This window comes from Propithecus coquereli, unplaced genomic scaffold (genome assembly GCF_000956105.1).
Source record: "Propithecus coquereli isolate 6110/MARCELLA unplaced genomic scaffold, Pcoq_1.0 Scaffold32, whole genome shotgun sequence".
In the NCBI taxonomy this organism is placed as follows: domain Eukaryota; kingdom Metazoa; phylum Chordata; class Mammalia; order Primates; family Indriidae; genus Propithecus; species Propithecus coquereli.
Genome location: NW_012148841.1, coordinates 4,028,297 through 4,052,954, shown reverse-complemented (window position 1 = coordinate 4,052,954; position 24,658 = coordinate 4,028,297). Strand labels below are relative to the sequence as shown.

At 38.0% G+C, this 24,658-nt stretch overlaps 1 protein-coding gene across 1 annotated transcript in view; it reads left to right on the top strand.

Moving 5' to 3' along the window:
- Window positions 1-24,658, top strand: part of FBXL13 (F-box and leucine-rich repeat protein 13) — a 198,399-nt gene that overhangs the window by 168,044 nt on the left and 5,697 nt on the right. The window contains exons 15-16 of the mRNA XM_012650294.1: window positions 13,141-13,275; window positions 22,571-22,734. Coding sequence (XP_012505748.1) covers window positions 13,141-13,275; window positions 22,571-22,734 — 299 coding nt within the window. The remainder of the gene's footprint in view (window positions 1-13,140; window positions 13,276-22,570; window positions 22,735-24,658) is intronic.

The following is a 24,658-nucleotide window of genomic DNA, read 5'->3' as shown; positions in this document are numbered from 1 at the left end:
GGACCATGTAATAACATCTAAGGGAAAAGTATAACACCATTAAGAAATCTACTTTAAGAAGCATTAGTATCAAGCAATGTCAATTTCCCCTAATTTCAGACCACAGGTACTCACGTTCTAACAAGTTCCTAAGAAATGTCTAGTAGTATATTCTACAGTATAAAGAATTAAAAAGAACAAATACTCTCCTTCAAAACAAAGATCCAAGAGAGGGCTAGAAACTTCCATACTGGACAAGATTGTAACAAAAAGGGTTACAAAACATTTAGATGCATGTAACCTACTAGGAGAAAAAAAAAAAAACAAAAGAATCCTCTAAAGCATGATTTATTTACCACAATTAATTTAAGTGTTAAGCATGCATTTACACAATGCTTTATCCATGAATATGATAGAGTCAGGCTTTCAAAAGATCTTTGACAAAGTCATAGACCATAAGTTATTAAAGTAAAAGTTAAAATATTAACATTTCTAATATTGGGTTATATTTCCTATACAATGATCAATTATTAATACATTTGTCCAATAACTATAAATCATTCAGAATTATTGAAACCTACCATAGTGATGATATAGCCTCTTAATATCGATCACTTATTAATTTTTTAAATGCTCCTTGGGGTGAGAGAATGTTGACCAAAGTCCAAGGCTAAGTATCAGGAGACCAGTATTTTCTTTCTCTTTTTTTCCTTGGGACCACGGTCAGGAGACCAGTATTTTTTGCTATTTCTTTTTGATTCTGTGGGCTCCAGGCATTTTTCTTTTCACTCTTTGGAGCCTAAATACTATGCTATTTTTAGGTGCTCTGAGATTTTATATGAAAACATTTATCCATGCTAACTATGTGGCCATACTATATTAGCATATCTTTAAAAAATTTAATCTTTTAAAAATCTCTGTGTATTTATTTTCAGTGACCTAAAAGAGAAAATAAAAAAGGAGCATAGAATACAGGAGCATGGAAATACAGAATTATTTAATTATTAGTTGCACAAGATCTCAGCTGTTCTATTCAAATTTATGAAAAGAAATTTTTCATTATGCTTTTTTCTCCTCCCTGCTTTTCTTTCCTTCCTTTCTTCTTTCTTTCTTTCCTTTCTTTCTTTCCTTCCTTCCTTCTTTCTTTCTTTCTTTTTCTTTCTCTTTCTTTCTTTCTTTCTTTCTTTCTTTCTTTCTTTCTTTCTTTCTTTCTTTTCTTTCTTTCTTTCTTTTCTCCTTTCCTTTCTTTTCCTTTCTTGTCTTGCTCTTTTGCCTGGGGCTAGAGTGCAGTGGCATCATCATAGCTCACTGTAACCTCCAACTCCTGGGCTCAAGGGATCCTCCCATTTCACCCTCTCAAGCAGCTGGGACTACAGGCATGGGCTACCATGCCTGGCTAATTTTTTTTGTAGAGACAGGGGCCTTGATCTTGCTCAGGCTGGTCTTGAGCTCCTGGCCTCAAGCAGTCCTCCCACCTCAGCCTCCCAAAGTTCTGGGATTACAGGTGTGAGCCACCCGTGCCCGGCCTCCTCCCTGCTTTTGAAGTGTGTGTATATTTGTGTGTGTCTGTGCATGTGTCTGTGTGTGTTGTGGCTTTTAACCAGTTTTACCTCCTTCAAGGTTCATACTTCCAGGCATGTGGTAATCTTGCTCCTTGCCTCCTCTAGCCCAATTATTAAGTCTCAAAAGAGAACAACAGATAAAGAAGGGGGAGGAGAAAGTGACATATAAGCCAATTACACAATTCCTTATCTGGATTTACAGAAGACAGGGAAAGGAGTAAAATAAGGTGATTAAGTTGAGATGTTTATATTATCCACAATTTATAAGGAATTCTCTCATGACTTATAAAAGGTAACTATACTCTGGGAGGCCAAGGCGGGTGGATCGCTCAAGATCAGGAGTTCGAGACCAGCCTGAGCAAGAGCGAGACCCCGTCTCTACTAAAAATAGAAAGAAATTATCTGGACAACTAAAATATATATATATAGAAAAAATTAGCCGGGCATGGTGGCACATGCCTATAGTCCCAGCTACTCTGGAGGCTAAGGCAGGAGGATCGCTTGAGCCCAGGAGTTTGAGGTTGCTATGAGCTAGGCTGATGCCACAGCACTCTAGCCAGGGCAACAGAGCCAGACTGTCTCAAAAAAAAGGTAACTATAGGGGAGATTCTCTTTTTAGTACAAGATACTGAAAACTTATAATGCATTTAATGAGAAAAACGAAGAGATTTTTACCCTAGTTTAGTTTTGCAAGAGTCATGAACATAATAAGAATGAAAAATTACCTCACTTTAGTGTTTTACTGGAAACCACAGCACATGCAGATTGAGTGTCTAGAGCCTCAGATGTACTAACTTTTGGGATCTGGCTTTAATTACTTTCTCCAACTTTAGTTCTTGTTTTCTCAAGGCAATAGACGTTCAATGATTATGTTATACTAAAATTATTTGATCTTGAAAGGCATTTTGGAAGAGATGTTTGATATAGCCATAATTGAGCATTTCTTAAGAAATCTTTTCCTTGAGCATTTTATGAATTTAGTTAAATAATAGACTGTCAAGTTTGGCAGAGGAATTGGTTTAAATGCCATACTACAGTACAGATGTATTGGAAGTTCTATCTTATTAATTTGATAGAATCAATGGAATAAATCCAGTTATTTGATCTTGTTGCTTTTTGTACCCCCTTAATCTAGTTTGCATTTTTCATTCCCTTTTCTTTAATTTATATTTTTTTTACTTTTTTTTCATTTCAGTTTTATGGGTCCAGTCATTCCCTTTTTCAAGAATGAAATATGCTATAAATACATTAAAGTCACATCCATACATATGAATGAGTTTTTTTTTTTAATGCAGATTATCTCTGAGTGAAAATCTTGCAAGCTAGATAAAAATTTCTGCTTATTTTGGTGTTAGGAGGTTGAGGCAGTTGATTAAGAAAGGTCATTAGGGGAAAATCAGGTTTCATTAAGTTGTACTACAAGGACTGACATGTGTAGATGCAATGAAAAGGGTGCATGTGTGTGTTTACATGCAAACATGTATGTAATGTACACCTATGTACAGTATATATAAATTAAATGTATAAAATTTTAGCATATGTTAGACTACATGTGCTTACATATAAATATAGGTAAATGTATATCCATATGTCTAGATTATGTATGTAAATTAAATATACAAACACACTTTAGTATATATTAGATTATATACATATGTCAATGTGTATATGTATTTATTACACTCCAATTGTGTATAGAGATGCTATAAAATCATGTATTTCTAGGCTAAAACCAACAAATGATGGTCAGTATTCAAAGAAAATAATAAAAATTAATTTGTTAAAGAATTATCTTTTTGTTTATACTTTAATTTTAAAAATTAATCATCCATTTAAATGACAAGGCTCTTTTTCTTGTGGAAGTGTGTGGATTATCTCTCTGATAGCAAAGGTAATGATACAATATAGGAAATGTGGATTTAGCTGTCAGAAGTCCTAATTTGTATCCTGATTTTGCCTCTTACATGGCTACGTGATCTTAAGCAATTCACTTAGCCTCACAATTCATTGCTCCTGTAGTGACTACAATCGTGAAACAGACAGGAGCTAGCACTCTGGGTGGCTTTTTTGTTAACATTTCTGTAAAGTTTTGCTGTGGAGGGCCAGATAATTTGTATTTTAGGTCGTGCAGCCCATACAGTCTCTCTGTTGCAACTACCCAACTTTGCCATTGACAATATGTAAACAAATGAGAGTGGCTGTATTTCAATAAAACTTTATTTATGGACACTGAAATTTGAATTTCATATAATTTTGGCATGTCATGAAATATTATTCTTTTAAGTTTTTGTTTAACCATTTAAACATATTAAAACCATTCTTAGTTTGTGGGCCATACAGAAACAAGTGGCACACCAGATTTTACACACGAGTTGTAATTTGCCAGTATCTACTCTAGAGTCAGAAAGAACTTCCAGTTTTTGCTCTGTCAAGCTATGTGACTTTCGGTAAGTTATAATACTTTCTTTCTCTCTGACCTTAGATTTCCTACTTGTAAAAATGAGTATAATAATAAAATATTCTGTATGTTGTATTAAATGATATAACACGTCTAAGTATTAATACTTAGCATGCTTCCTGACACAGAGTGGTAATAAATATTACCTTTTACTATTGTTATTATTCTATTTAGTAAAGAAGAAACTAACATATATTAGTTAATTTTTTTAAAATTAATATTTTTAGTATAATAATTTGATAATTTATTTGGATTTAAACACTAAAAACAGGTAATCTCAACAGCCAGATTGCTCCTAATGGTAAGGAGATAGTTTAGAATATGCTCTTTGAAAAAATAATGTACTCATTTTTACTCCTTTGATTGAATACATTTTTCAAGGGCATCTAAATTATAACTGACTAAACAAATTTATGTAAGAACAATTAAAAAATTTATAACACTGCATAGATGTTAATCGCTGTTATTCTAGAGAATAGTATCAGAGAATAAACCAGGTAAAAAGAAAATGGGTCATTGTTTTTCATTGAGATTATAATTTTAAACACATTTTCCCATATCCCAATTAAGTAGAATACCTAGCACATGGATGTACCCACTTAGGCACTTAATTAACACTGCTTTGCCCTGGGTAGAGTGCAGTGGCATCATCACAGCTCACTGCAATCTCAAACTCCTGGGCTCAAGTGATCCTTTTGCCTCAGACTCCCAAGTAGCTGGGACTATAGGCTCAGGCCACAACGCTTGGCTAATTTTTCTATTTTTAGTAGAGATAGGGTCTCACTCTAAGTTCTCAAACTCCTGAGCTCGAGTGATCCTCCCACCTCGGTCTCCCAGAGTGCTAGGATTACAGATGTGAGCCACATTGCCAGGCCGATTCTCTTCTTTAATCGGTGTGTTTTAATCTCTTGTTATGCATTCCCATAGACTGTAAGCTTTTGATTTTCTTTTTACTTGACCTTTAATAACAGATTTATTTTGATTTACAAATAGAAAGGGAGGTAGAGCAGAGGGATTAAGACTAAGGGACTGAAAGGGGCAGCCATGTGGCACAAATCATAGCTCCTTCACAGCTGGGAGAATAGCAAAACAAAATCCGTTGCTGTTCATTGGCTTTGTCTGACCCAGGAATGTTCACTAAGTCTAGTGTTCTGTAGATGTGAGTCTGCTCAGGCAGAATCTTAAGTGGGAACTGAGGGCTCAGAGTTCTCAGTCCTGTACCCTGGACTATCCTTGCTGGAGAATTGAAACGCTTAGAACTAATGCAGAACATCTACATAGATACTCAGGTCAGAAAGGCCAGGGCTGCTAAGCTCATTCAGCAACAGTCCTGTCAGAGTTTTCCTCCCCCAGAATAGCCTACGGCCAGCCTGTTCTAGATATTTCTCTCCAGTGTGTAGGAAGGGTTGAGTTCATGTGCCCTAACAGTAAGAACTGGATTACTCGCCAGTGACTCTGTTCTGATCTTAAACACTTACTTTGAATCACTAAATTTTCCAGCTAGTTATACAATGTTGTTTATGCAAGATCCTCATTGATCATTCTCAGCAGTTGATAGACTCCACCACGTAGTGCTCAACCAAAATTGATTCCAGTAGCGTCTGGCACATACTGACTTGTAATGCCAAAAATGGATTAGAGTGTGTTGACTCCACATAGCAACAATTTTTTTTTTAAAAAGAAACCAACATTGATTTCTATTTGGTTTCCAAGATTAAGTCATTCAGGAATTATCAAAGTATGAGATTTCAATAACTCCACCTTTTCTCCAGGGATAAAGTTATGTTTATGGGTTGAAATGGAAGCCACAAACAGAGCATTCCTTTCCAAAATGGCCTTAATCATTGGCCTTTGTTGCAGCAGAAGCTCTGAAATCTCCCGTATGGGGAGGTGTAACATCCAGACATTTGGACCCTTCATCTTCTGGCCATACTGCTCAGGAAAGTCTTTCTTCTCATCCAATACTCCAGGTTACTGTTAGGAAATAATTGAATAATTGAATAAATAAACTATATATGGTGAAGATCCCAGAGGATCTTGGATTTAGAATTGTTTTACAGGGTCTTGGGAGAGGAAACTAAGGATTTCTTCTGGTAGAATGAAGGGCAGTGGTACATACCTGGTAGCTTGTGGAAAAAGCAACCTCCACAAAACCTGGAATAATTAAGAGCTTTGCTACAGAAATCTATGCTGTATGGCTATCCATGCCAAGGATGGTTTCCTAAACTTTGTAATAGAACAACATACCCCCAGGAGAGCCAAGGCACCTGGAATCAACTGGGAGTCACAGACAAACTCCTGCCAAGATATCCAGGCATTATTCTTTCTTCAAAGGCTGCGAGCAAAAGAAATAAGCTCAGTATTCTCTGTCGCTTCTGACACTAGTGTGTTTCCAATTTTAGAGGCAGTTCAAAAGAATTAGAAAATTGTTAGACTTCAGAGGATGTGGGATTTGACAGCTTATCAGTTTCCCATAGTCTTTAAGGTTCCAAGGGACACTGGAGACATGGGTACCCTGTTTTCTTATCTGGGAAACAACTGAAGCTGAGAATACCCCACCCCCCAGTCCTGGCTTCTTGCCCATTCCCCCTAGGGAGAACCACTTTCAGACAACTGAACCGCTGCTGAACTTGCTAAATGAATGTGCACATCTGTTATTTTCATGTTGAGCATCCACAGAGCAGAACTGTAAGAGGATGTGTTAAAAGGAAGATAATCCTTAGGAGGCCTCTCCCACCCCTTCAGCTGCCCCTAGAACATTAGTTTATCCTACGTAGGATGAAACTTGCCAAAAGTTAAACAAAACCTGTCACATTGTCTGAAGACAAAAATAAAAAGGCAGGGAAAATAAACATCAGAATTCTACTTTCCTACTAATAGTATGAGTTTAGGCTTCTTTTGCTAAGTGGACAATTTATTTTTGATCCATCTTCTATGTGACATGCCTGGACTTTGCTCATTGTCGCTCGCCTGACGTGAACTGAATGCCTGTGGCACATCTCACAGGAGCTATGATTTTTCCATGTTATGATTTCTAATAACCTCTCTATCTATTCCAGTTAAACTTTGTTAACTATATTTCTTCAACCTAAGTCCTCATCACATTGAAGATGGTATTCCCAGGTCTTAAAGTAGCAGACAAGATTGTTCCAGAATCTCTCTGGCTCACTGTTGACAGACAAAAGCCAGCATTTGTATACGGTGTTATATCTGCCAAGTGCTTTTGGAGTACACATTTTCCTTCCTTCTTTCAATAAGCCTATGAAATAGGTAGACAGTTATTTTCATTCTCCTCTTATAGATGAAGAAACTTGAGGATAAATGACTTGTTCCAGGTCACATAGACACAACTTCAGTTTCCAAGCCCTGTATTTTTCTACTAGACTGGTAGCCTCCCTTGATTAGGTATTGATAATTCATGAACTCATTATTACTTAGAGATCCTTAAATATAATAGAAGAGTCATAGGGTGTTGTCCTTATAGCAGAAGTTCTGAGTTGCCATTTTCTTGGGAAAGAATAAGAAAAAGAACAAAAAGTTCTTTTTGCAACTAGAAACCCATCAACTCTTTCAGGCTGATTATTATAGCTAAAGTAATTATTTTCCTGCCCTTCTTCTCCCACAGAGGCCCCTGGAGGAGTTTCAGTAATTGGGCCACTAAGCAACCTTTTTTCCTTTTTTTTTTTAACTTATCTTAGAGAAATGGAAAATATGTGGGTTATGCCACAGGCCATGAGAATAATACCTGATTGACCATTGGGTAGTCCAAACCTGCCTCATTTTTATTTTGGAAATAAAAATCTAAAACCTGAAACTGTTCTGGAATTTTTTTCAACAAATTTTAATTAGCAAATATAATTCGAAGATATTTCATTTTGGTCTTTTCCTGGTCTTCTTTCCTTTAGTTTTCCCAATATACATTCTACTTCATTGCTTGCCCTTTCTGGTCTTTAATTTCTCTCCATTTGCCTTCTTTTTATGCACCTGTCATATTTTATATTTTAAAAATAATTCCCTTATTTTTACCAAACGCCAAGGATCTGTGTAGCCAGTAAGCCTCTAAGATTTATTGATGACCACAGGGATCCTGTTGAGTAGGCGTCTGTTTGCCATTTACTCTAGCAAATGAACAAGACAATCTATTTTACTGTGACAAGAAAATATTAGAACTTCTAGAACTTTTTTTAGATTTATTTTTATTTCATACATTTTATTTTATATTTTTATAACGTATAATATATTTAAACAGTTATATGTCTATATATAATTTACAAAATATACTAATATACATTTATTGCAAGTATATGCTCAAAATATTTTTACTACTGTGTTCATGATTTTAAAAATTTGGCAGTCAGAGGCATAGAGAAGCAGTTAATGCAAATAATAGTACTAGCTACTATTATATTTACTATGTACAAAGTACTGTTCAATTGTTTTATTCATATTAACTTACTTAATTTCCCCAACAACTCTGTGAGGTAGGTGCCATATTAAGGTACCATGTTGTTCCCATGCTGCAGATGGGAATACTGAGTGATAGAGAGGTTGGGTGGTTTACACAGAACTTCTAGTGGCAAGATGGGCACCCAAGCTGGTGGGCCCCCAGACTCTGTGGTCTCAGCCAACCCCGGGCACTGCATCTGGCAGTAATTGAACAGAGTGAGAGGAGAACTGGATTTAGTGTTCTGAGGGCCACGTATGGGAGCTCATTCTCCTCACTCCTGTGCTAAGAAGCATTCTTTGTTCCCTGTGGATACTCTCTTATCTTGAATTAGTTCTGCATGCCAGGTGTTGGGGCCACAAAGATATATTAGACATGTATTCTGCTCTCAAGAAGCTACCGTCAATGCAGATGATAGCTATGTAAATAGCTATAATATGAGTAGAAAGTGAGAAAACTAAAAAAATAAAAAGCTACAGGAATTTGGAAGGGGCATTTCTTCCACAGGGAGGAATTGGGGAAGACTGTGGAGTCTACTTTGAAGCTAAATCACCATATAATTTTGTAACAAATTTCACCATGAAAGTATCTTTGGAAATACTCGCTTTGGGCCTTGCCCTTACGCCTTTTACCTTTCACAGAGTCTTCTGCATATTTAAAAGCAGTGTGCTCCTCTGAGGCTGGGCTTTAGCTAAGCTTTGCTCACCTGGTCTCCCAGGCAGGGGGGTAGGAATCTAGAGGGGTGGGAATGCAGGGGGTGGGAATGCAGGGGGGTGGGAATGTAGGAGCAGCATCTCAGCAGGAGGGTCCAGCCCCAGGCTCTGCAGAGTTCAGTTTTGGTGCCCAGGCCATGCCCACTTCTGCCTGCTCTGGTGCCTAGTGGGAACAAGGCCATCTTTGGTGGAGTGTAGCTCTACATCTCATGGGATATATGAGGCCCAAGAAACTGGGGTTTTGTATTTAGTGTATAACTTAAAATTGTGGAAGTTGAGTTTTAGCCTTGGAGGCAGCCAAAAATGGTCTTCATCATAGAAAATGGTTCTTGATGGCACAAGATTTTTCCAGAATTATCAGCAAACAAAAGGAAAAAACTCCAACTTTGCGAAAGAGTTAATTGGGACCTGATGAGGCAAACAGTCAAGAGATGGTGCTATGAGTATGCACCATGAAGTGAGCTTTTTTCAGGCTAGGAGCTGCCACCTGTCAAGGTGGTTTAAATCAGGATTTTGGCAAAAGCATATTATTATGACAGTCAATAAATGTGAGTGAAACTCAGTCTCCTATACATACCCAATTTAGGAATGTAGTCAGTAAGCTGCTGCACTGTGACTCAGCTCAGAAAACACAGAGAAAAAATGATTTAACTCACTAAGAGATATGAAAGTTTTCTTCCAGATTGTTAACCCACAGCAAAATTGGCCAATATGTGAGAGAGAAGCCAAACTATAATTTTTGCATTTTCTCTTCATATTTACTTTAAAAGATTTTGACTTGGAAGGAGCTTAGTATAGCACTTTCCAGGAAAAGAAAATCAACAGCATCGATAGATGTGTGATTCTACAGCACTGGACCCAGAAGTGCATGTAATAATCTTATCTCTAGGGGAGGAAATGGAATTCATGAGTGATTATGTTGAAACATGCCTGCAGACTTAATATGACTTATGTGTCCCTTATGGAAAATACGAATTGTTAAGAGAGGAAAAGTTCTGACTTTAGTTCTTAGATCTGCCACTGATTTAGCATAAAGCCTTGGACCAATCTTTGTGTCTCAGATTTTCCATGGATGAGATTGCTACCATGAATGTATCTTAGACCTTGTAATCATTTTTAAAGTTATTTTTAAATATAAACCCTCTGAGAAAGTTTGGCTTCACAGAAAATAAAAAGACATAAAGCAGAACTGATTCAAGCCCTCCAAGACATTGGCAGATGCTACCAAAGGGGGTTTTCAGACATTAAGAGCCTTCAGTCTCCCTTTAAAGCTTGTTTCATCTTTCAAGAAATTATTCTTATAGTTTAAATATTCTTTCTTGCTTTAAATTTTTTCTGGTTCCTCCAACTCTATCCATTCTCTAAGTAGAAAACAATGTTATCCTACTCCTTGCAACATAAAAGAATTCATTATTAAAACTGACTTAATTTTCTTGAAGACTGGTATTTATTGAGTGCTTACTATGTTCTCAATATGATGCTTGGGAAAGGGATATAAAAGCTAGCACAATTCCAGACAATTCAAGAGAGACTTATTGCATTTTTATTGAAAAGTGTATTGAATCTGCAAGCTGAGACCTCCGATGCCAGTCATTCAAAGGGAAATTTGCTTCTGCACCACCCTGGGCATTCCCCCTCCGCTTGATCACCTCCAGTCTCCAAGCTGTCTCCTGACAAGCTGCTCCTTCCAATTTTTGCCATCACTTGGTTGCCAGACAAGACAGATTTCCATGCAAAGTTAGGCACAATACAGGAATGAGTCAAATACTGTAAGTGCTGAATCAGTTGAAAAAGACAAGTTCTGCATGAGATCAAAGGAGGAATCACTGTTGGCCCTTCTGGTCAGGAAAAGATGATTTGGGGTTAATTAACTGTGTTTTAGTTTTTCTCAAAGTACAATACAAATGTGCATCTTTATATTAGTGATGTCATATGCAAATCCCAATAATAGTTAACATTTATTTTATTCTTTTTAATGGCTTTAGAATTTTTTAAAATCGACAAGTAAAAATTATATATATTTATGGAGTACAACATGATGTTTGACATATATACACATTGTGGAATGGTTAAATCAAGCTAATTAACATATCTATTACCTCACATATTTATTATTTTTTTGCACTGAAAACATTTAAAATCTACTCTTTTAACAATTTTCAAGTATACAATACATTGGTTAACTATAGTAACCACGTCGTACAATAGATCTTTTGAACTTTTCCTCCTAACTGAAAAAAAAGAAAGAATGCTTCATAAATTTGTGTGTCATTGTTGAGCAGGGGCCAAGCTAATCTTCTCTGTGTTATTCCAATTTTAGTATATGTACTGCCAAAGTAAACACTAGTTGGTTTTCATTGAGTGCTTACTATGTGCCAAGCACTAACCAGTGTGCATACTTCCTCTCAACACTGTATTTAAAACTTTATAGATAACTAGAGAATCTATTTTTCCTAGGAGCCACATCAGGTCTGTGTGTGTGTGTGTGTGTGTGTGTGTGTGTGTGTATATGTATATAATTTCATGTAATCCACACAACCACCATTTGATATGGGTATTATTATCCCATATGATTACCCAAGAAGGCTTGGAGAGGTTCAGTAACCCAGACAGTGTCAGAGCCATGCTTTTGAACCTATTCTTTGTGTTGCTACAGTTCTAGTCTTGTTTGCTATGCTGAACTGCCACTCCTGGAAATTTTCCCTGTACTATTAACTTGCTAAAGAAAATAGCTGGCTAACTAGTTCTTTCCAGTCTTCTTTAGGGCTAAGACAAGAGAAAATTGGCATAAGCAGTGGGAGAGAAGCCCACTGGTGATTTTATCTCTAAAGTCATCCAGATGGCTATGAACTGATCCAATAGCCCAGGTCCTTTCCTCAGTCCTGAAAGGAAAATGACATGTAGTCCAATAGACATCCATTTTATGTATAAATAAGGAATGTCTCACTAGCAACCCTAATCCACTAGGGTTACTAAAATCTAGTATTTATAATTAAAATGAATGGTAAACTATTATTTATTGAGATCTCTAATTTAGTACTCTAAGAACTTGCGCTGCTTCACAATGAGGCAAAATCTTTAGAGTAACTGAACACATGTAAGTAGTTGTAATTCTTAAAATTTGAGGGAGAGACTTTTCTTATAAGTGTTATCTTGAATTGGTCACAGTTTCCAATTTCTACTCCTCTTGCTTTATTAATATATTTTTACAATTACTGTTAGGTTTACTTTTGTGAATCATTTTGTTCTTGCATAACTGCTGAGTTATAAACTTTTAACTGTTATTTCCTCAGGGATTCTTATCACTCAGTTCTTTTTTTAATGAAAAGTAGGAATGAAAGTTAAGATGTTGATTTAAAGGGAAGAATTTCCAATGATTTCCAGGCCTTTTTCTAGCCCTAGAAATTTCAGATGAACATTCAAAACAATGCTAGAGAGTAGGTATAATATTCTCTAATTTAAAGAAGAGGAAACCAAGGCTCAGAAAAGTTAAGTGACTTGCTAAGATTTAAGAGGTAATAAGTGGTAGAAATGAAATTAAAACTCAGGTCTGTCTGAGTCCAAGCAATGTGCTCTTTCCATTACATTCCACTGTCAAACCCTGGAGTGTTTGCCATCTAGTCTTATCTCTAGACTTCTTTTCGTCCACTCATTTGGCTTAATATAACTCCAGTCATTACTGACTACATAAGTAAAATTTTCTTAGTGCTAACTTCTAGAAAACTAAATTTCATTAGCAGGAATTTGAATATTACTCAGCTATTAAGCTGGTGTGTGATTATCTTTTGCTGTAAAGAGATTTTGGATATAATATGTTTTCCCTTTTTTTGGTACCAATATGTAAAATCTGTATTTCAGGGACTAAAATGTATTAACATATCAAGTAAACTGCTATAGGTAAGATGGCTCTAGATGTACATAACATTCAAGTAAAGATGAAGGAAAAGAAAAGAAAAAAACCTTTGACCTTGGAATTTCTTGCAGGCATTCTGCAAAAGCTCACTGACCTTGGAACTCTTGGATGTCTCTTATTGCTCCCAGCTGTCAGATGGTATTATTAAAGCATTGGCCATTTACTGCATTAAGCTCACGTCTCTCAGCGTTGCTGGCTGTCCAAAGGTATGTACAAGAGTCAGAGCTCAGACATGTCAAATTTAAGCACTGCCAAGAAATGCAGGCAGGACAGCACTCCAGGGGCTGGACTCATCATAGAACTTGTTTTCTTTGCCATGTTTGAACTATTCATTAGATTTTTTTTTTCTATCTCCAAATTGGAAATAGTTTTATGAATTCATTTGTGTCAAAGTAGAATTTTCCAAAAGCTAAGAACATAATTCTCATGTGTTAAAGATTTATTTAATTCATTAATGAGAAAACCAGCAAAATGATAAAGCCAGTGTGTAAAGCATCTGATGAACTTAGTATTTATAGGAACTGATGACAGAATGTTGGATTATGATTGTTAAGTTAGATCTAAAATTGGTTAATGTCCTACAAGGCAATAAAACCATAACCTTGGGGTTAGTTTCTACCAGAAACTAACTACCAGAAATATTAATAATGTCTCTCCTGGACAAAAATATAACACGTTATTATAACATGTAACTTCATTGAGTTGGGGCCTTAATCAACAGTAAATAGTATGTCAAACAATGGCATGATTTCCTATAGAATTCCTTAGGTGGGCCTGTTAAACAATGTTCCACTTTGACATTACAATGACATATTATCATCTTCTGTCTTATTTTCAAGTGTTTGATAATTTTTCTAGACATCTGTGTACAAATGAAATATGTACTCATTGTCAAAAACCTGGACTATATATAAAAGCTTAAAGGAGAAAGTAAAGATCTGCTGCCCTCCCACTGCCTAGATATAACCACTGTTGGCATTTTATACTTATTCTTCTAGAATTTTTTCTATGCCCAGAGAGATTGTAAATAGTTATAGGAGGCTTATGTTTTGCCTTGTTTTTTAAAGAACAGAATCATACTTTCTGAAATATATTGTAACCTAGCTTCTTTTCTCTTAATATACCCTGGGCATATCTCCATGTCAAGAAATAGAGATCTTGGGTTCTGGATTAATACAGCAGATTGAATATATACATATAATGTTGTTCCTCTTGAAACCCTACCAAAACTGCAGATGAAGAGTGAGGGCCCGTGTGGATAAGGAAAATAGGAGAGGAGACAAGAGCAACAAAATTTTGGAAGCTTGAAAATAGAGGGACTAATTTAGCAGATCAGAGACAGCTTTGAATCCTAAGCCAAAAGTAGAGAAAGCTGGGGGAAAAAAATCTGATTTACACCATAATCTTCAAACTTGGCAGTAACATATAGCTCTGGAACGGGGTTGAGAGGGGGGCTAAAATAAGGAAGACTGAATTAAAGATTCTTGAGAAGGAGATAGATCACTAAATCCCTTCCCCTACTCCACACCTCTGAGCAACTGTCCCTCCCCATCCCAAACAGAAGCCTGGAGATTTATTTCCTAAATCCAGGTTTCTCAACCCTGACAGTACTGATATTTTGGACAAGATAATGATTTGTAGCGGAGGGTTGTCCTGGGCATTGTAGCATGGTTAACAGCATCCCTGCCTTCTTCTCACTAGATATGAGGAGCACCTACCCCTCTGCCCCGCCAATCAAAAATGTCTCCAGACATTGCCAAATGTTCCCTGGGTGGCAAAATCACTCCTGATAGAGACCCACTGCTCTAGAGATAGTAAAACAGAGTGTTGCTGGGCCAATTAAGTGACTGAATGCTGAGAGCAGAGACACTCAAGCACTTTTTCCAACTCAGCATTCAGAACTTGGAGGCCAGATCTTTTCCTCCGGGCAAGAGATTGGTAGCCTCTTCTCTGGGCACCCTGACTAACCCAAGATAAAAGACCTAAAATTACTGACAATGAGGAGTTTCCCAACAAATAACCCACCTAGACCATCCTTCGTTGAAGCTTTTAGTGGAGAAGCCCCACACCATGTACTCAGACCTTCCAATCAGTTTTTTGTCCTCCACTATTAATTGTAAACAGGCAGTCAAGGATTACCAGACATAAGAGGAAAGTCTCTAAAGTGGAAGATAATGACAAAAACAAATTAACAGGAAAAATTGGAGTTAGCAAAATATGAAGAAGGAAGAAAGCTAAAAAGTCTTTTTAAAAACCCTCAGAAATTGCAAGGTTATTAACGACCTTGTTCTCGTCTATTGTGCATACTGATGGGCTTTTATTTGCTGCAGCATCACCCCAATTCTCAAATGCCCTACATTCTAGTTAATCTAGAAATTCAGCTTCTATGTTGTTTAGTTTGTGTGGTGAGTGGATTAAATCTTCCACAGCTAAATGTGCTGCAATAAAGAAGAGGAGGCAGTAGGGGAAAAGATGTGGTAAACCATGACAAAATTAAGCCAGCCAAGTTCACAGCAAAATTAGTTTTGTTTAATAATGTACTAGTTTAAAACTAGGGAAACCAGATGTCTTTCTGGTCTGCATCACCTGGTTCTAGAAGTGAGCTGATGCAAGGAACCCAGCACACTAGCAGCACTGACCAGCTGACTCTCAGGCTTGAGCAGTGAGAGCTCACAGGGGTTCCTGGTCGCACAGCACACGGACACATGGGCAGCACATGGCTCTCTGGGAACAGCCCCGGCTGTCAAGCAGGCACAGATGGAGACTAGGCTTTGTAGTGGCTCTAACTAAGGAAGAAAGTAGGAAAATGAGAAAAGGGGAGGCTCCAGTGAGAACAGAAAATAGGGCAGAGGCTTTTGTTTTGTTTTGTTTTGTTTTGCTTTGGTTTTGTTTTTTGGTAAGAAGAAGCTGAGGGAATTCCTTATGTAAACTGTGCAGTGGATACTGTCTTGCAGCCTGAGGGAGATGTTAACAAAGAATACGTCATGGTGCATAACTCTGCATCAAAGGTTTAGGGAGAGAAAAAGGAAGGGGAGTGGATTATTTCAGAAGCCCAGTGTAAAGGAATAGAAGGGTTTAGCTTTGCCATCTGAATTGTTCTAGTCAGATTGTGGGTCAGATGAGTATCCTGATGGCGGAACATGTGGTGACCATTATTTGGGCCAATCTGAATGCTACTCACCTCACCTCATTTCACCTCATGCAGAAGTCATAAGGCTGTGGTCCAGCCTAATATATTCCACTTACATTGCTTTTTTTTAAATGATAAAAAGACAGATGTTTCCTTTATTTTTTAAGTTATTATTATTTTATTTCAAATATTAAGGGGGTACAAATGTTTTTGTTACATGGATACCCTGTATAAGGCTTAAGTCAGGGCTTTTAGTGTGTCCATCACCAGAACGGTGTTCACTGTACCCAATAGGTAAGTTTTTACCCCTCACCTCCTCCCACTCTCCCCACTTCTTGATTCCCAATGTCCTTTACATCTCTTTGTGCCCGTGTGTACCTACTGTCTAGCTTCCAATTATTAGTGAGTACATGTGGTGTTTGTTTTTCCATTCCTGAGATACTTCACTTAGGATAATGGTCTCCAGTTCTATCCAAGCTGCTGCAGTTACATGGCTGTTGACAAGCCTTAAAACACATTAGTGTCTGGCTCATCATTCCATGTCAGGTTTCCCAAAAGCCCACAAGTGAATTTTGAATGGTCACCTTGTCCATCCCTAGAAGGCCAGATCTTCCCTGCAACCACCTCACCTCCAAGGTCAGTCAGTAGTACTGTGACCTCATTGTAGCCAGCACTAAAATGACAAGGAAGGCAAATGAAGCTCCAAATCAGGAAAAAAGCTGGTTGCTGTGGGCCTACCTCAAAGCCCTCAGCAGTGCACAAGGCCCTGTTAACACTGTCATCTTTGACCTCATGATATTGATGTGAGATAGGAGTTAGTAATGATTAAATAGAAAGAAAAGGGGGTGGGAAATGAGAAAAATTAAAGTGAATCCATGAACAATAATGATAAAACTATTTCTGCAATGCACCCCTGAGGGAGTTAAGTAAGCTAAAACAGGACAGGGCTTTAGAACTGCATTTCTATCTGTTACAAAGGTGTAGGTGATGTGAAGCAGACTCACTGAGCACTGGTTACCAACTTCTCTGAGTCTGGTGAGGACAGAACACACTCATATGCAGCAAATTACATGAAGTAGATATATTACTTATGGATATGTAGCAAGGCACAGCGAAGCCGAGGATTCATCAAGAGCCAGTTCCCCAAGGCTCAGGAAAGCTGCCCAAGGTGGATAAAGTCTCAACTGTGCATGCTCCACTTGCACTGCAGCTGAGAGACTCTGGAAAGTAGCCCACCCTGGGTTTTATACCCTGGGGTCTATAATACTCTCTGGGCTAAAGCACTGAAGAACATCCTGTTTCTAGGGAGGACTGGAACAACCCAGCTAGCTGTTTCAGCCAGTGCCCAGCCCCAGCCCCCATCTCAGGATGTTGTATTCCCAGAACATTCTACAGTTATTCTTGAGAATGACAAGCTATTATATGTAATATATATAATATAAAAGGGAGAGAACGAGGTGGTCCAAGGCCACCCAAAGAACTGTCCTGAGCTCAAGTAAAGCTACACAACCTTGTGGGTTGAGAAGGGGATGGGAGAAAGCCCCAGGGCATGCACGGAATTTCTTTCATAATAATATGGTAAAACATTTTACCCAAAAAGTTTATTATCAGAAATGTCTCTAGAGCCTTGATAACACTGGGAGATGAGAGTTAACAATACTTTTGTCTGGTTTTAATTACTGTCATTTTACAGATGGGGAAATTAGAAGTGGAATGATATAGGACATGGGGCAAATGACACAATGTTTCATGAAGTAACTTAAATTCCAGTTCCACAGACTTGTAGTCTAAAGGGAGAGGAGTATGCTATTTGTTAATTCTGGGATTCCCCACGACAGTCCTACCCTTTTAAACCTTTATTTTCTTAGTGCAGCTGGCTAACATGTTTGGAAATTATTTCAGCTTAGAGGTTTCAAAGTGGCCACAAGGAAAATCAATTAGAGGTTTCAAAATGGTCATAAAGAAAAATAATGATCAATGGATCCTATTTTACCATGTATTACAAAAGGTGAGATTCTTGGCACATGGTATTGGCTAATGTGTCACTTATCTATTGGTGTGTAACCAGTCACTCCAAAACTCAGTGGCTTGGAACAACTACCATTTTATTTGCTCACAATTCTGTGAGCCAGCAATTTGGGCTGGTGTTGGTTGGGTGGTTCTGATGGTGGTTGTACCCAGGGTTGCCCATGTAGCTGCTGTCATCTCTTGGCACCACACAGAGCTGGTTGGCCCAGGGGGCCTCACCTGACATAGCTTCCTCCTGCTTTATGTCATCTCATCCTCCAACAGGTTAGCCAAGCTTTTTCACAGGGCAGCAACACATTCCAAGAGGGCACAGGTGGAAGCTGCAAGGCCTCTTGAGGCCTGACTCAGAAGAAGACTATGACTTCTGCCCATTCTTTTGGTCATAAGACAAGTCATAAAACTAGCCTAGATTGAAACGGTGAGGAAACAGACTCTACTTCTTGCTGGGAGTACCTGCAAAGTATTTGTGTCCATTTCTAATCCACTATAACTATATTCTCACAAATAAATAAAAAGAAGAGTTCATAAGAAATAGCTAAATATAGCATAATATTCAGGAAGATAATTTCCCAAGAACCTCTCCTTCTCTTGCAAATATATCCCGAATATTTTTACTATATTTGAAAGCCCTCCCAAGATTCAGAGGCTTATCAGAAAGCTAGAACAAAAATTTGGGCGCTCTTTTTTGGCCTCACCTTCAAAGCAAGTCATTTCTTACTTCATTAGATTTTCATTAATTAATATATCATGAAACTAATTGTTATTAATCCAATGGTTTATTTTGTGGCCTATTCAGATCCTTTTCCTGCTGCCCATCTTTGAGGAAGTTTTCTTTTTCTTGGGATCACCACTAGAGGTGCTAGTGAAATTACTTGACTTCTGAAACAATCAAAACATGAACTGGGGGAAAAAACAACAGTACAATTCAGCAAACATGGAAGAGACAATAGTCAAGCTCTCCTTTGTATAAAGAGCTCCTACTTCAAAAAGAAAAAGCAGATCCCATAGATTAACGGTAAAGGAGAGGAATAATCATAATTATAGCTATTATTTATTGAGTGCTTACTATATGCCAGTCACTGGTCACATACATTATCTTATTTAACCCTAGGGCAATCTTTGGTAACTATTTTACAAACTGAGGTTCAGAGGTAAACTGAGGTTCAGAAAATTTAAGCAACTTGCCTATCGTCACACAACTAGATAGTAGCAGAACTGGAATTCAAGCGAGAGAAAACACTAGTAGTAAGCAATGTGTAAAAAGCCTCAACATAATATATCCAAGTTAGAATATTATTTGAAGTATCATTTATTACCTACCAAATCGTATAATTTTTAATGGTAATGCCCAGTAGGTGGCAAGAGTTCAGTGAAACTAGTTCTTTTGTTGCCGATGGCATCATAGGTAAGTATGATCCTTTTGTGAAACAATGTAAACATGAGCCACAAAACTAGTCATACTCTGTCTTAGTCTGTTTTCTGTTGCTTATAACAGAATACCTGATTTACAAGAAACAAATGTATTTCTTACCTGATTTATAAGAAACAAATGTATTTCTTACAGTTCTGGAGGCTGGGAAGTCCAAGGTTGAGGGGGAGCATCTGGTGAGTGCCTTCTTGCTGTTGGGCACTCTGCAGAGTCCTGAGGTGGTGCAGGACATCACATGGCGAGAGGGCTGAGTATGTTTATAATGTAGCTCAGGTCCCTTTTCCTCTTCTTATACAGCCACCAGACCCACTCCCATAACCCAGAAATCCATTAACCCTTCAATCCATTAATCCATAAATGGATTAATCCCTTCATGAGGGCTGCCCTCAAGACCCAATCACCTCTTAAAAGCCCCACCTGTCGATACTGCCACATTGGGGATTAAGTTCCAACATGCATTTTGAAGGGGACAAACATTCAAACCATAGCATACCCCATTAAGTACACCTTCTGAAATCTATCCTAAAGAAAACAATCCAAAATTTGGAGAAGACTAGATTCATGAACACAGTCATCAAAATGTTTGAATAGTAAAAACTTGGAAACAACTGAAATGACCAGAAACATAGGAATGGTATAGTAAATTATATCTATTAAATGAAACATTTTATAACTGTTAAAGATTATAAGTATGAAGACTGTGAAGTAGTATGGGAATGCATTAATTAAAAAAAAACAAAAAACAGAAAGCAAGCTGGGCACCATGGTGCCTGCTTATCACCCCAGGTACTTGGGAGGCTACTTAGGAGGCTGAAATGATTGCTTGATCCCAGGAGTTTGCAGCCAGCCCCGGCAACCTGGTGAAACCCTGTCTCTTAAAAAAAAAAAAAGGGCAGGTTACAAAATTAATTTAATTACTATACGTACAATTCTGTTAATGGGGGAGCTAGGGATGGGGAACCAGTAAAAAAACACTTCAGAATATTAAAAGTAGTTATGTTAAGGTGATGAATTTGTTTTCCTTTGCTGTTTTTGCTGATTTTTTTAGTAATGTGCTTATACTATTTCTAAAATGTAAAATAACTTCTTTTAAAAAATAAACCAAAATATTTTTTCAGAGAATTAAAGGTAGTTGATTCTCTGAAAGGGAATAACATAATCCCTGCCCAGTGGCGCTGGGCCTATGACCTTGTATCTGGCGGTAAGAATGCTGCCAAGCCATCTCCACCCCTAGTTCCCAGCCCTCAATCCATAAATCCCAACAACATCACCTCAGTCATTGAACATCTCGAGCTTCTGATCTGCAGGTATTGTTGGCTCCTTTTCAGCTCTCCCAGTATCAAACCAAACCTACGACTCTGAGCTCTACCTGCCCTGGACTTTTCCATCACCTCATTGTTCATTTCCTCTACAATTCTGAGGCTGTTTCTCCCCACCCTCAATGACATTAGATCCTCAGAGACCCACATAGCATGGCAGAAATGTTTGAAGGCGTTTTTGTGAGAATAACTTACAATGTTGAACCTTGGTCCTGAGCATGTTCTGGAAACAGGGCATGCTTAGACAATGACAACATCTATTTTTCCAAACTTAAAAAGTATACATTTCAAACTGAAAGGCTTTTCTGCATAATTCTCTTAATTTTATGTTAAAAACAAGAGCCAAGCCTCATGGCTTATGTTTTTTAGAATGTTCAAACATTTAAAATAAGAAATTAAATCCAGTTGGAAAAAAATTCCTTTGGGGAGAGTAATCTAGTTGATTCTGCGGCCAGTCTCAGCTCAGCTATAAATTCAAAAGCTAGACTCTAGTAAGTGAAATAATTTAAGTATAGTTGAATTACCTCTGCAGGACATCTGGGAAAACTTGTGTGATGTTGGAAGCCCTGGCAGAATTTCTCACAATGGGATTCGTGTAGTCTTTGTGGCTTCTCCTCTTCCATCTCCCCTGCTTCCAAACATTTGTCTTACCTCCTTGTCCCTTTCTAGGTTACTCCTTCTTTCTTACATTCAAACCATCAGAGATGTCTAGACTCCTCATAGTAATCTGATCTTGTCTGAGGGTTAACTTCAGGGGATATACATTTTGTAGTTTTGTAACATAAACATATGTTTCCAAATTGATGATGCTTTAGAGGGGATTTTAACTTTAAAGCCAAACTCCATCTCTGTAACATTTCATAAATTGCTCATATTGGAGTGACAGGCATTACTAAAGAAATTTTGATGAAGTTTTCCATCCAAACCAGAGGACTCTTAAATGAAAATAACAGCAAGATCGCAATTTCTATTGGCGCCACTTGAGGCAGACATTTTACTGTTATGACATTATTTGGAAACAGAGTTAAATAACCAACGTGAATTACAAACCCGTCATGTGAAAGCTGGGTGAAAGAATCCCCAAGTGTCCTGATTTCTGTGTTATGAACTAAATGATTGTGTCCTCCAATAATTCCTATGTTGAAACCTAACTCCCAATGTGACGGTATCAGGAAGTGGGGACTTTGGGAGGTAAACAGGTTTAGAAGAGGCCATGAGGGTGGAGCTCTCATGATGAGGTGATGTCCTTATAAGAAGAGGAAGAGACAAGAGTGCTCTCTCTCTCTCTCTCTCTCCCTCTCTCTCTCTCTCTCTCTCTCTCTGCCATGTGAGAATATAGCAAGAAGGCAGAGGCAGATATCTGCAAACAAGGAGGATGAATCTCACCAGACACCAGATCTGCAGGCACCTTGATCTTGATCTTGACCTTGATCTTGGACTTCCCAGCCTCCAGAACTGTGAGAAATAAATGTTTGATGTTTAAGCCACACAGTCTATGTTATTTTATTATAGTGGCCCAGACTGACTAAGGCATTGTTCTTGCCTGAGTTGTTGTTTGTATGAATAACCAGTACTTATTTTGGCTGTGTGTTCAGATTACTGACTCAGCGATAGAGATGCTATCAGCAAAATGCTGTTACCTGCACATTTTGGATATCTCTGGTTGTGTCCTGCTCACTGACCAAAGCCTTGAGGGCCTTCAGATAGGCTGCAAACAACTCCGGATCCTTAAGATGCTATACTGTGGACATATTTCCAAGTAGGTACCTGAATATGAAAAGCTTTGAGAACTACTTTCTGAGAAAACGTAATATATGGCTATGGCATTAGTAATACATAGTGGGCTTTCTGTGTTAGGAAGTTTCACTTTAGTTTTTGCCCAATTGAAGCCAACATTTTGAGTTGAACCAAGGGACACTCTCTGCTAAAATGGTCTTTGTGGTTTCATATCCTTTTTGCAGTAGGCCTTCTACTTTAAGCACCTACCCTTCCTTGACCAAGCAGGTGTCCAAAGCCTTGAGTCTGCCCCTTTGTAACATTATCTCTAGCTCTTCTACTCATCTCTCAAAATATAGTCCATTCAGTAGATCTCCCTAGGGGTTAAGAAAATAATCTGATTAAATTCAGATTAAGTTCACAATTAAGTTTTTCCCTATTCAGTGAGGGCAAAAATATACAAGTAATTTAATTGACCTGATAAAGTAACCTGTGAAATGCTTAAAATGAGAATCCTTGGCGATTCCTTCCCCTGCAGGCTGGAAAAACTAATACTAAGAATCAACATTATTAAAGTATAAAGTGCATAATGTGGTCCAAGCATGTAGATTTCACAGAGGAACTTTCTTAATTAAATAGCCATGGCATGAGCTGAACCATGGAGCTCTGGTCACTTGGGGCCTGAGGAAGAAAATGCTTTCTGATCCAAAGCTGTTTGTGTTAAAATGAAATGGAAAAAAGAAAGAAAGAAAAATTACTTGTAAAAGAGCCACTCCTCTGGGCCCAGGCCTGCAGGGAGAAAAGCAGCCAACTGAAGCTAGGTCAGAGAGAAGAGGGCAGGTTCTTGAAAATTTGTGAAGAACGGTGGAGACTCAACCCTTTCTGATAGGTCTGGAGATAACTCTGATATGAATATTACTAAGATTAACCTCATTTAAAGAACATAACCATGAAATAAAGTCCTAGGAGTCTCTGATAACCTTGTTATATCATTAAACAACCAACTTTGGGCAAGGCGACAGTGAATGAATAATGTGTTACTCAAAAGAGTTAGCTTCTAGCCTTTTGATTGCATTGTGCCGATCTTGAACTTCTATTTTTAGAATTTTAGACAGCATGAATGGAGACTTTTTGACAAGGGCCTCTCTAAACCTAATCATGGTATGATGCTGCAGCTTGAATGTGTCCTAAGTTCATGTGTTGGAAACTTAATCCTCAATGCACCAGTGTTGAGAAGTGGGACCTTTAAGAGGTGATTATGTGGTGAAGGCTCTGCTCTCATGAATTGATTAATGCCATTATTGTGGAAGCAAGTTAGTTATTGTGCTAGTGGGTTCCTGATAAAAGGATGAGCTTGGCCCCCTTCCCTCTCTCCTTCACCCTTTTGTCTTCTGCCATGGGATTATGCAGCAAGAAGGCCCTTGCCAGTTGCTGGCACCTCGATATTGGACTTTCTAGCCTTCAGAACTTTCAGAAATAAATTTCTTTTTAAATTACTGAGTTGGTGGTATTCTGTTATAGCAACACAAAATAGACTAAGACATATGGGATGTTGAAGTGTGATTAATATGGTGTCTGGTCAAGAAGATCCAAGATATCCAGTAATATCCAAATCTTGCCTTTAACTACTCAGTCCTCTTGCTAGGCTGGTAGATAAAAATATGCAATGAAAACAAAACAAGGCAGAGTAAGACTTTACTACTAGCTGGGGTTTGTCCCCAAACCCCAATGCAAAACTCTAATTAACTAGCAAGATCTATGAAAAATTCCTCTAAGCCAGGACAGCCAAAAGGCCTGTTTCGTCTTCTACTACCAAGCATGGCTGTCCCTAATCAGCAAAGGCAGACAGAGACTTGGTCCTAATGCCTGGGGGTGGGAGTGGGGGGTGGCAGTTGGGTTTGGTCTGTGCATCTCTTTGTCTAAAGAGGCTGCACCACCACATTTTAGTGTCCCTGAAGGCTCTACCC